Source organism: Geotrypetes seraphini, chromosome 9 (assembly GCF_902459505.1).
Source record: "Geotrypetes seraphini chromosome 9, aGeoSer1.1, whole genome shotgun sequence".
NCBI classification, from domain to species: Eukaryota; Metazoa; Chordata; class Amphibia; order Gymnophiona; family Dermophiidae; genus Geotrypetes; species Geotrypetes seraphini.
Window position 1 is genome coordinate 79,306,973 of NC_047092.1, and position 12,543 is coordinate 79,319,515.

Consider the following 12,543-nt stretch of genomic DNA (forward strand, 5'->3'; position numbering starts at 1 on the left):
GACATCAAAATTCTGGTTAAGAATGGTCTCCAACTTACGCTCCTCAGAGTCCCGTAAGGCAGAACCACCTTTTACGGGCACTGTATGCCGCTTAGCAATAGCTGAGACCACCGCGTCTAACATAGGTGACAGCATCGGGACCCGATCCCCCTCTGGGATGGGATACAGGCAGGCCATGTAACATGCAAGTGAAAGTGCACCACCAGCACCTACTACAGAGCGAGCAGAAAATCTCAATATCCTGAAGCATAAGGAAAGAGAGGGAACAGTGCGGATCCACTGAAGCAAGGGGTCCACCACATGTGGGGCTCCGACATGGTGTCCTCGGATTGCAACACAGAGGAGACCGGCAAACACAGCCCATGGAGCTCATTCCATGGAACAACGCACCCCACCTCCCAGACACAAGAACACAAGAACACAAGAAGCTGCCTCCGCTGAGGCAGACCAGAGGTCCATTCTGCTCAGCGGTCCGCTCCCACAGTGGCCCATCAAGCCCATTGCCTGAGCAGTGGTATATATCTATCTATACCCTTCAATCCCTTTTTCTTCTAGGAATCTATCCAAACCTTCTTTGAAACCATTTAATGTGTTCCTGTCTGCCACAGCCTCTGGAAGCGCGTTCCATGTATCCACCACCCTCTGAGGTGGGTGCTAGTAGATGGAGCAACAACCGCTGCTAGCAAGAAAACTGTCTCCCCCAGAGAATCTTGGAGAGCTCCCCAAAGGGTCCAGGTCCTGCACCACCAAAGATTGCTCCTTCCAACCCGGCAGTGACCCAAGAGACCCTCAGGCATTGGGACGTGCGAGGAGCAGAGGGGAACAGAACTGTCACTTAGTGGGGCCGACCTGTAGAGGACGTCGTGGGCAACCCCCCCTCCCCGAGACAGAAGCAGAACCTCCAGCCGCAGCAAAAAGCTTAACATGTAAAATAGGGGGGGGGGAACTCTGGCGGCCCCCTGAGACTCCCTGCCACAGCGGGGGACCCAGCAAACCAACTTGTCGCTTGTGTCACCAAACAGGGACAAGGTCACCTGTGGCTAGACTAAAATGGAGGTGCTTCCCGCCACAAATGGAGCTGAACTGCCCCCCAAAAAAGCTCCATAGACCTTCAGCGGCTAAGAGGCCTAAACCGCCCCAGCCGCTAGAGGAGAAAAACCGGCATCAGTTGTTAAGGGAGTCTCCAGCCGCTGCGGCGGTAAGGGAATCCTTTCTGCCTGATCATCAGGCGACTGGGGAAGCTCCCGCGTGGGTGGCAGGGGAAGCCCGGACTTCCCCACTAACAGCTGCCAGCTGCGAGGCACTTGCGAAGGAAATCCCTGGCCGCTGGCATCCAATGCCGACAAGGCTTCCCCTTTGCAGCGGCCTGCCTCGCACAAACTTTTTCCTTTACCAAAGTGCTAATTGCTCCAGAAGCGACCTAGCTAAATAAAAAACTGCCGGTTAGGTGAGAAATACATTCAAATACAGTAAATTTAAAGGGAAATATCCCTTCAGACCGGCACAGCTCAGGATTTTTTTTTTTTCTGTCAGAACAAATTCCACAGCTCTCAAAGCTGGAGCCCTGACTGGAATCAGGGGCCAGGCTGACAGCTGAGGCACCTCTACAAAAACTTGGGGAGGTAGAGGAAGGCGGGGGGAGGGACCCAATACAAAACCCACCAGGGTTCACCCAAGCTCAGTCCAGCAACAAAAAGGGACCAGGAGCCCTAAACATATTCCAACAGACCAAATCAAGGGAGATGGGTACAACTCACTCACACCTGCTGGAGACTGAGAGAAGACTAAAGGAATATAGGGAGGGTCAGCTATTATATGCTATTCCAAAGTTTTGTCACAGTCTCCACCTACTTGTCATGATGAGATATAACCCATCAGTAAGCTGAAGATGTACCAGTCTGGCAAGGTTGATAAAGAATATAACATTAATGTTTACCTGTGATAGCAACTGTCACTGCTTCCAAAAGGGTCTATAAAAGACAAATAGAAATTCTCAGATAAATATGAAAATGGGACGCAAAATCTCAGGTGAATCGCATTAGCCAAAAGAATTAACACTGCAGATTCAGGGGAGATCAAGGGTTGAATCAAGTGAGTTGGTGGGGGTTGCCTGAGCCAGCCAAGCATGAACCTCCTTGTATACTGGACCCCACCCCCCAGCTTGATGATCAATCAGCAATAAGAGAGAGATGTAGTAGCTTGTGTGAGACTGTTTCAACCTCCTAGGTAGTACCTATGACCTGATTCATGGTTTGAACTGTGTGGCCCTATAGAGTCCTACATGGTTCAAACCAAGAACCAGCTCATGGATGACAGAGGAGAATGACAATCTAAGGTACTGCCACATTTCTCTAATTTCCAATTGCTTAACAGAAAGGGGGGGGAGAAACGTGAAAAATAAAGGAGAAAACAGGAGGGTGGGAATCAGTGGGGTGAAGAGAGAATGATGGTGGCATGAGCAAGGAGTGATCTGCATCAGGTAGGGAATAGGACTGGGAGAAAGTAGAGAAATGATCTGTGGTAGCTAGGGAGAAGGAATCCTTCCTCATCACATTTATATTTTGCTTTTAAGAGGGCCTGTAAAGTAATTTGTTCCCATTTCATTGCCAATTTGGACTCTAAATCCTTAATACTATGTTCCAAATTAGTAAATTACCTTTTAAGTTGTTTTCTAATATGTGCCGAATAGGAAATGATTTGCCCTCTCATGGTAGCTTTAAAAGCATCCCACAAAGTTTCTAACGAGATTTCCTCTGAAACATTGAATTGAAAATATTCATTCATTTTTAATTGAAATTCTTCCAGAAAGTTTGAGTCTGCAAGCAATGTATTATTGAATCTCCACACAGGTCTACTACTATCTTGTTCAGCAAATTTAAATTCAATCCAAATGCCACCATGATCTGACAAAATAATTGGATCTATGATGGCTTTTGTTATCTGCTGAACTAATTGATCTGAAACAAAAATATAATCAATTTGCGAAAATGATTTATGAACGTGAGAATAAAAAGAAAATTCCCGAGCATCAAAATGAAGGATCCGCCATATATCTTTCAATCCACGATTGTACCAGTTTGTCTAACCCTAATGATTTTAGAATTTTATTCGGTTTTTTATCCAACATTGGATCCAGTACAGCGTTAAAATCCCCCGCCACAACTACATTAGAAGGAGCCAACGGTAGTATCAACTGTTGAAGAGTTTTGAAAAAAATCAGCTTGGGCATAGATATTGAAAAGCGCCAGCGTATCATTCCCCAAGCTCATATTCACATGAACCCATCTGCCCAAGGGATCTGCCGAAATCTAATTGAATATAGCCAAACATTTCTTATGTACCAGGATAGCCATCCCTGCCTTCTTACCCACTGCTGGGGCAAAAAAACCCCAATACTTAACCCATCCTCCTTCCAGTTTTCTTGTCACTGTAGTGTATTTCTTGTATATAATATATATCTGCTTCTTGTTGCTTTAGGAAATTAAGTGTTTTTTCCTTTTAATGGGGTGGTCAAGCCCATTGACATTTAAAGAGAATAACTTAAAATGCATTTTTAACAAGATATATAATCTAATCAACTGTCTGCATAATAATAAATCTAACCATATCCAGGACCCCCTTTCCCATACCTCCCCCCTAAAATAATACTAACACTTGGATGCAAGCATTGGATTAATAACCATCAAGCCTCCCCCACTGCAAATTAACCAAACCTCCTAACCCAAAAAATTTATATTTTGTTTAATACTGTGACATAGATAAATAAATTAATTGATAAGTACCTAGATAGTAGGTATAAACATTATAAATAATACCTAACCTTAAAAGCAATTATGACTTACACAACTTTCACATATAAGTACATTTTAAAAATTCAACTATCCCTCTTAGAGAAGTACGAGGATATGAATACAAACAATCCCATCTAATCCCCCCCATTTTTTCCTTTTATTCCATAAAATCGTACCCACCCTCCGCTTTACTTCCTTAATCTCCCCTATCCTGGAATTCACAATATTAAATGTACTGTAGACAAGCAAACTAAATTTCATAGGTATACTAGACTTCCCCCCTCTTAATACAGAATTAAGTTAAATTAATAATCCATAAAACCATTCCCACCCTCAGCTCCACTTCCCTATTCTCCCCTAATCTAGATTTTATATATTATCTGTATTGTATACAAGCTAAACTAAATGTCATAACAATACTATAAATCCACCTCTTAATATAAACACTAAAGTTATATTACTCTTGCAATATTTTAGTTATGTTCGATAAAATAAATTAATTCATCGAGAAATCTCTTTTTTACTTATTAATGTTAAATAGGTTAATCATCCTAAAAAAATTGATAATAATAATAATAGCAAAGTGATTTCAATTTCATACTAAGTCATGGGACCTGAGTGCAAATTAATATATTCTTCCAGAGCTGTTGGGTCTTCATAATTTATAGTTTTATTAAGATGAGTCACTTTCATAATAGTTGGATACAACAAACCATATCTGGCTCCCATTTGTTTAAGTGGCTCCCTCAAGCTCAGAAATTTTTTTCTTTTATTAGCAGTATTTTTTGCAAAGTCCTGAAAAAATAAAAGTCTGGATTGCTTCCATTTAATGTTCTTGTCCTGTTTGGCCTTATTGAGTATCTCAAGGGCATGCTGAAACCTCAGAAGTTTAAAGATTATTGGCCTGGAGCCCTGAGGTGGCCCAAACCTTGCAGACAAATGATGAGCCCTTTCTATTTCAAAAGGTAAATTTTTTCTCAATAAAAGAATTTTTGGGTTGTTCTCCAGGAATCCAATTAAATTATCTCCCTCCACTCCTTCTGCAATCCGATGAGTTGAATGTTACACCTTCTACTTCGATTGCTCAACTCTTCAAATTCTTTCTCCATTCTAGTGATGACCATATGATCTTTCTTGCAGACTGAACTTTGAGCCTCAGATTCCACCATCCTTGCTTCTAATTGATCCATTCGGGTATTACTAATTTTAAGTTGACTGACCATACTTGTCATTTCTTACTGCATTGCCTTTATGTCCATTCGATTGTCATTTAACATCTCCTTAATGACATGAAATTCTGCCATTTTCTGTTCAAAATGATCCCCAGCGTCAGATAGTAATAGGACCCTAGATGGGGTGGGAGGGTCCGTCTTGGCCCTTTTTGCTTTTCCTACTGCAAATGCTGCATCAATCTTTACTTGTCTGCCAGATGCCATCTTGACAACAAAAGTGAAGCCTTTTTACTGCTTTTGAAACTACCTACAAGCTGTAATAAGGAATTAAGTGGAGAATTCAATATACAGTCCAAACTCCTTAGTGCTGATTTTCAAACTGTCCACTCTAATTGCAAGAAGGAGTAAAGTATAGTATTTTCCACCCAGGCCAGGATTTGAGCTTAGATATTAGAAAAGACAAATCACTTATTCCACTCTTTGCCTCTTCAAAATGCCACTCTTAACTAACCCACTGTCAGGATTAGTCACACAGGCTAGTTTGTATCAGGCAAATGCTGCATCAATCTTTATTTGTTTGCCAGAAGCCATCCTGACAGCAAGAATAAAATCTTTATGCAGATTTTGAAACTGCCCTCAACTCTAATGAATAGTTAAGTGCTGAATTATTTGTTATTAATTAATTGTTATTGCCAATCCTTCCTGCTCTGAATGGTTGTTGTTGGATCAGTACTCTCCTTTCAATTTAAATCACTCCTCTCAAGTAATTCCTGTGTCAGCCAGCACACGATCAAAAGTATGATAAGTCAGTTAGGATCTGCCAGATCCAGAACAGCACATTCACAGCACTGCTCCACTTTCAAACTGCCATCCTTCAACTGTCAGCTAGCTTGAAGATTAACGATTTTGTGCCAGACAGCTTACACAATATCTTCAAATCAGGCACAATCACCTCTCTTTGATCTCCTGTCTTGCCGTATTGATAAATTTGTTTCTGAAAAATATTTCAGATTATTCCTGCAAAGATCACCAGAGAGGAGGTAACCCGATCCCTCTGTTCAGCCTCGTCTCTCTGCACTGAACTAAATATGATCTGAATGAAGAAAATAAGAAGAAACACAAGCAATGGCAAATTAGATGCAAAGCATTGCTAAAGACAGCTAAGAAAGAATATGAAGAGAAACTTGCAAAAGAGGCAAAAACTCATAGCAATTTTTTTAGGTACATCAGAAGCAGAAAACCTGTGAGGGAATCTGTGGGACCGTTGGATGATCAAGGAGCGAAAGGGGTGCTCAGGGGGGATAAGCCCTAAGCAGAAAGACTGAATGAATTCTTTGCTTTGGTCTAAACGGAGGAAGATGTAAGAGATCTACCTGAACCGGAAATGGTTTTCAAGGGTGATGATGTGGAGAAACTAAAAGAAATCTCGGTGAATCTGGAAGATGTACTAAGCCAAATTGAGAAGTTAAAAAGTGATAAATCACCAGGACTAAAAGAACTCAAAGATGAAATTGCTGACCTGCTGTTAATGATCTGTAACCCTAAAATTGTCTGTAGTACCTAAAGATTGGAGGGTGGCCAATGTTATGCCGATTTTTAAAAAGGGCTAAATCAACGATTATCTAATATAATAAAATGCTAGGCCCCGCATGTGCACTCAAAAGTCGTGTTCCCTGATCCGTCGCGGAAACACGAGTGCGCATGCGCGGCCCCGGCTGCGGCTTTCAAATTAAAAAAAAAAAAAGTTACACAGCTGCGGCGACCTTCCTCACCCCCGGCTCTCACTGTGCATGGTACCGGCTCCTCTCTCGAACTGCATCAGGATCGAGAGAGGAGCTGCGGCGGCGGCTTTCAAATAAAAAAAAAAAAAGTTACACAGCTGCGGCGGACTTTCTCACCCCCGCATCTCACTCTGCATGGTACCGGCTCTTCTCTCGAACTGCACCAGACTCTGCTGTTCTTTGGTCTGCCCTGCTCCTTGCCTTACTATATTTTTAAGTTGAAAGACGAGGCAGCGGCTCCTCTCAGGATCCCCACCTGCGTCGGAAGTCCAATGCAGTCGGGGATCTTTCAACTTAAAAATATACTAAGGCAAGGAGCAGGGCAGAACAATCTTCAAAATGGCCGCAACTTGATCTCCGTTCCTCCAGCGGGGGGGGGGGTCTGGGAGGAGAGGGATCACGGCCGCTCAGCACCCCCACCGAGGAGCCCAACAACTTTCCGTTGCCCAGGACTCGAGTCATTTGCCGCCCTTCCCCCCCTTCCCTTACCGCTGGCCCTTCTGGCGATTTAAGCAGCGTGTGCAGCAGTCTTCACACGCTGCTTCGGGCCCTTCTACTGCTCTGATTTGCTCCGGACGTGCCAGAGTAAATCAGGGCAGTAGAAGGACCCGAAGCAACGTGTGAAGACTGCTGCACACGCTGCTTAAATCGTCATGTGTAGTCGGGCCTGCGGGAAGGGAAGGGAAGGGGGGGCGGCAAAGGACTCGGACCGCGTTTGTAGTCTTGACTGTGGGAAGGGAAAGGGGAGTAGAGGAAATGCTAATGCTGCTGCACAGGGAACTGGTGTGGGGGGAGGGAAATGGAAGGGGGAGGGAATGCTGCTTTGGACAGACAGACAGACAGAGGGAGGAAGGGAGACAGAAAGACAAGAAGAAAGACATGGGCAGGTGCACGTGCACAGGGAACTGGTGTGGGGGGAGGGAAATGGAGGGGGAGGGAATGCTGCTTCGGACAGACAGACAGAGGGAGGAAGGGAGACAGAAAGAAAAGAATAAAGACACAGGCGCAGGGAGATATACAGAAAGACAGATAGACACAGGGGGCCAGGGACAGAGACAGACAGACAGACAGAAAGACAGTGGGAGTCGCGTCAGGAGGGGTGCGGGATGCCGCAGAGGGAACTTTTCCAATGGGTGCAACTGGCCGGCTGTCGGGAGCCTCTGATCAGGGGCAGAGCAAGGTAAGTGTATCATAGGGATAAGAAGGAGGAGGGGGGAGAAAAAGGAAGGGACGCCTACTGCTGGACAGAGGGAGAAGGAAAGAGGTGCTGATGGACGGGGGGGGATGAAGAAAAAGGAACGGAGGCCTAATGTTGGACAGGGGGAGAAGGAAGGTGCTGCTGGACAGGGGGGAGGTAAAACAAAGGGAGAAGGGCTGCTGCTGCATAAGGAGAGCTGTGAAGGGGTGGTGGTGGATACAGGGGAGGTAAAAGGAAGGGAGAATGGACAGGGGGAGCAGGCAAGGGGTGGTGATGGACAGCCAAGGAAAAAGAAAGACAGAAAGAAAGAAAGCGGCTAAGGAGAGAGAGAGAAAGAAATAAAGAGAGAGACACACACATATATTCTAGCACCCGTTAATGTAACGGGCTATAAGACTAGTAAAAAATAAAATTGTGGAACATTTTGACAAACATGATTTGATGAGATGGAGTCAGCATGGGTTCAGCCGAGGGAAATCTTGCCTCAAAAATTTGCTTGACTTCTTTGAAGGTGTGAATAAACATGTGGATAAAGGTGAGCCGGTTGATATTGTTTATCTAGATTTTCAGAAAGCTTATGATAAAGTTCCTCACAAGAGGCTCCTGAGAAAATTAAAGTGTCATGGGAAAGGTGAGATTAGGAATTGATTATCGGATAGAAAACAGAGGGTAGGGTTAAATGGTCATTTTTCTCAATGGAGGAGAGTAAACAGTGTAGTGCCACAGGGGTCTGTACTGGGACTGGTGCTATTTAACTTATTTATAAATGATCTAGAAATTGGAACGACGAGTTAGGTGATTAAATTTGCAGGTGAAACTAAACTGTTCATGTGGATTGTGAAAAATTGCAGGCGGACCTTAGGAAATTGGAAGACTGGGCATCCAAATGGCAGATGAAATTTAATGTGGACAAATGCAAAGTGATGCACATTGGGAAGAATAACCTGAATCACAGTTACCGGATGCTAGGGTCCACCTTGGGGGTTAGCGCCCAAGAAAAGGATCTGGGCATCATTGTAGACAATAAAATGAAACCTTCCGCTCAATGTATGGCAGCGGCCAAAAAAGCAAACAGGATGCTGGGAATTATTAAAAAAGGAATGGTTAACAAGACTAAGAATGTCATAATGCCCCGAATCGCTCCATGATGCGACCTCATCTGGAGTATTGCGTTCAATTCTGGTCTCCTTATCTCAAGAAAGATATAGTGACGCTAGAAAAGATTCAAAGAAGAGCGACCAAGATGGTAATGGGGATGGAACTCCTCTCATATGAGGAATGACTAAAACGGTTAGGGCTCTTCAGCTTGGAAAAGAGACGGTGAGGGGAGATATGATTGAAGTCTACAAAATCCTGAGTGGAGTAGAACAGATACAAGTGGATCAAATTTTCACTCTGTCAAAAATTACAAAGACTAGGGGACACTCGAAGTTAGAGGGAAATACTTTTAAAACCAAAAAGCGCAAAGACACCAACACACCTGTGACTGTTTTGTTGCTTAGACTCCCATTGTTTGCTTATTGTCCCCTGAGGAAAATGACACTAGTTGCTGAAACCTGGATCCTGGTTGGGACTTTCCTAGGATTCTATTTTTGGGACTTCATTTGATCTTTTTAGATCAAAGACTTTTAATGGTTTATTTGTGTTGCTCTGAATAAATGTAACTGTTGGGTGGTACTGACATCTCTCTTGCCTCTTTTGTTGTACTGTTCCATTTCTGAGGCAAGTTCCCTTCAACAGAGTAACAATAACAAAAACAAATATCAGCAGAATTCAAGCAACAGTAAACTGCCTGCTATGCCAGCCATCAAATAGTTTTATAGAGTAAAACATAAACCACCCTATCCTCTCCCAAACCCTACCCTACACATAAATCCAGTAAACCTCTGTGCATCATAATTATCCTAGATATCACCTATCAACAAAGAGGAAACCCAATCTATTACACAAAGAACAAGCCAGTCTACTCTATCCCCTACCACATACTCCCTCCTTCCCTCCCTAAACCACCAGAATCACAATGCTATACACCTCTACTCCATCTCTGACCCTTCCCCCACTAGTTCCAACCCTCCCCACCCCCCACCAATATATACCAATTGGCATAATTCCGAACAAAATGTAACCATGGTCCAAGAAAAAAGTGAAACCTTACAAAGTAGGCCCCTCCACCCAGAGCTAAAGTACCCACTGCATGACCAAGGGGCCAAGCCGCATCCCCTGGAGGAAAACCCATAAGAGGGGGAAGTTGGAAAGAAGGGCCAAAACACAATATGGAAAGTACATGAGCCTCTTCCAAAAAAAAAAAAAACTTGACCCCAAAGTTTAGGATACTGAAAGCATGGGATCCCCCAAATGATTTAAAATGTGACTCCTAACTCTCGGATGCAAGGTATAAATATATGGCCCTCAGATGGACAAAAAATGCCTCTTTCATTTAAAAGTCAATTGTAAGTCCTGGAGTTCCATCAATAGGAGAAATAGCATTCATTTTACTGATGCACAAATTTGGTGCCATTTACTGAATCTAGTTCATGATGTATATAGAACTGAATGTTTTGGTGTTTCCGTTGTGATCTTAATTTCTATTGTAATATATTGTTTGACAATGCATGATTCCATTTAATAACATATATTTTAAAAATAACAAGACTTAAAATACTTACAAATCCAAATAACAAGAATAGATTAATTGGATGTTGATGCCGATATAGAGCCAGTGCAATAATTGTACCAAAACACCCAACTGCAGAAACGAAAAGTAAGGCAGGGCTACAGGAGAAAACATGAAAAAATAATAGTTAATCAAAAAGAGAATACATGACTGGAAAATATTGGAATGGAATCCCAAATTTATCTAATATACACCCCTTTTACCTAATATACCCCCCCCCCCCTTTTACTAAGCCACAGTAGGTTTCTACTGCGGCCCGGAGCACTTAATGCTCCAATGTTCATAGAATTCCTATGAGCATCGGAGGATTTAACACTAGAGTTGTACCTGGCACAGTAAAAAATATTGTTAACTGAAAGAAATATCTTGCTTGACACCAGCTAAAAACCCCCTAGGCACTGTGAGTTGAGGTCAGGCGGATTTGTATCATCTTCGCTATAGCCTAGAAGGTTTCAGTCAAAAATCTCCCATGCAAACAACAAACCTAGGCCCCGACATGCAAAGCAAAAGAGTGGATGAAGCTAGACATCACATTGTCATTTCTGAGTTGCAGGGGGGCATTCTTTATTGACCTCTATATGGACAGTCTATACCAGGGATTTCAAAGTCCCTCCTTGAGGGCCGCAATCCAGTCGGGTTTTCATAATTTTCCCAATGAATATGCATTGAAAGCAGAGCATGCACATAGATCTCATAGAAATCCTGAAAACCCGACTGGATTGGCCCTCAAGGAGGGACTTTGAGATCCCTGGTCTATACCTATGATTAAGAGACAAGCAAAAGTTGAGTATCTTAGCAGAGGGATTTGTCCTCAGGAGAAATATGTACAATTCTATGGAAGGATGCAACAGCTCTGGCTACCAACAGATTTCATTACAGATTTCATTTTATTTTCATTAATTGATTTTTATATGCCATAATATCCATATGTTTAAGACCTGTAAACAATAGTGGCCAGCAGATAAGCTTGTCCTACACTGCCCTGACAGCACAATCCTCCCAATTGAACAACTGATCATCACAGGGAGGAGAGAAAAAAGAAAAATGGCTCGCCTTCACCACAGCTCGCAACTGCTGCCATAAATCCAGGATACTTTTTGTATCTTTTATTCAAATTTATTGGCCTCTTCCCTTAAGAAGCCCAATGCAATTTACAATATACAATTCTCCCACCCTCCCTATTCCATCTATATATAGCAAGAGCTATGCTTCCCCTTTCTACTTATGTAATTGGTGGGGCTTCAGTCCAATAATGTATGTAATTATTTTGGAGGAGGGGGGCAATCAACTGCAAGAATGAAAGAAGGATGATGGCTCAAAAAATGTTCTCATCCCTGCATTAGCGAGTTCTTAGTCAGTGGACTTTTGGAGTTTTTTGCTTGTTAACTATTTCTGTAGGAGATGTTTAATATCAGGAGGCGAATAATGCAATTTACTCTGTTGATGTTAATAAAGATCAAACATGTCCTCCTCCCATATGGGAGGAGACCAAACCATACAAGGAGAGTGAGAACAAGCATTCTTATAAGTTCCCCTTAAGCCAGAGTCTCTTCTCTGGGGACTGGCCAAGTTCACAAGAGGACATCTACTGTTTTAAACATAGCCATGCTCTGGGAATGGCCTCCCCACCAGAGAGTCTTCTCTAGCTCAATCAAGCCATCTAGTTAAGGAGGATAAGTATCAATTTTTTGAACTCTCTTATAACTATGTATTTGATTGGTATACCAATGCTTAAATATCAGGTGTCTTTTTGTAGAGTTTTCAGAAAATTAAGAATTTTGGAGCCTTACTAATTTATGGAACTCCTCATGTGCTTGCTAGCTCGTTTGTAAGGTAGGTGGGTAGGCAGGTGCTGGTCACTGCCAAGCCGAAATAGGGCCCGCTAAATGAGGCCCCAGCCTTAAAAATCAGCCGGGGTAGCTCATGG

At 42.9% G+C, this 12,543-nt stretch overlaps 1 protein-coding gene across 1 annotated transcript in view; it reads right to left on the reverse strand.

The window, feature by feature from the left end:
* TMBIM4 (transmembrane BAX inhibitor motif containing 4) overlaps positions 1 to 12,543 on the reverse strand; it is a 69,262-nt gene that overhangs the window by 27,490 nt on the left and 29,229 nt on the right. The window contains exons 3-4 of the mRNA XM_033959633.1: positions 10,609 to 10,714; positions 1,937 to 1,970 (exon numbers count right to left, since the gene is read on the reverse strand). Of these exons, the coding sequence (XP_033815524.1) occupies positions 1,937 to 1,970; positions 10,609 to 10,714 (140 nt within the window). The remainder of the gene's footprint in view (positions 1 to 1,936; positions 1,971 to 10,608; positions 10,715 to 12,543) is intronic.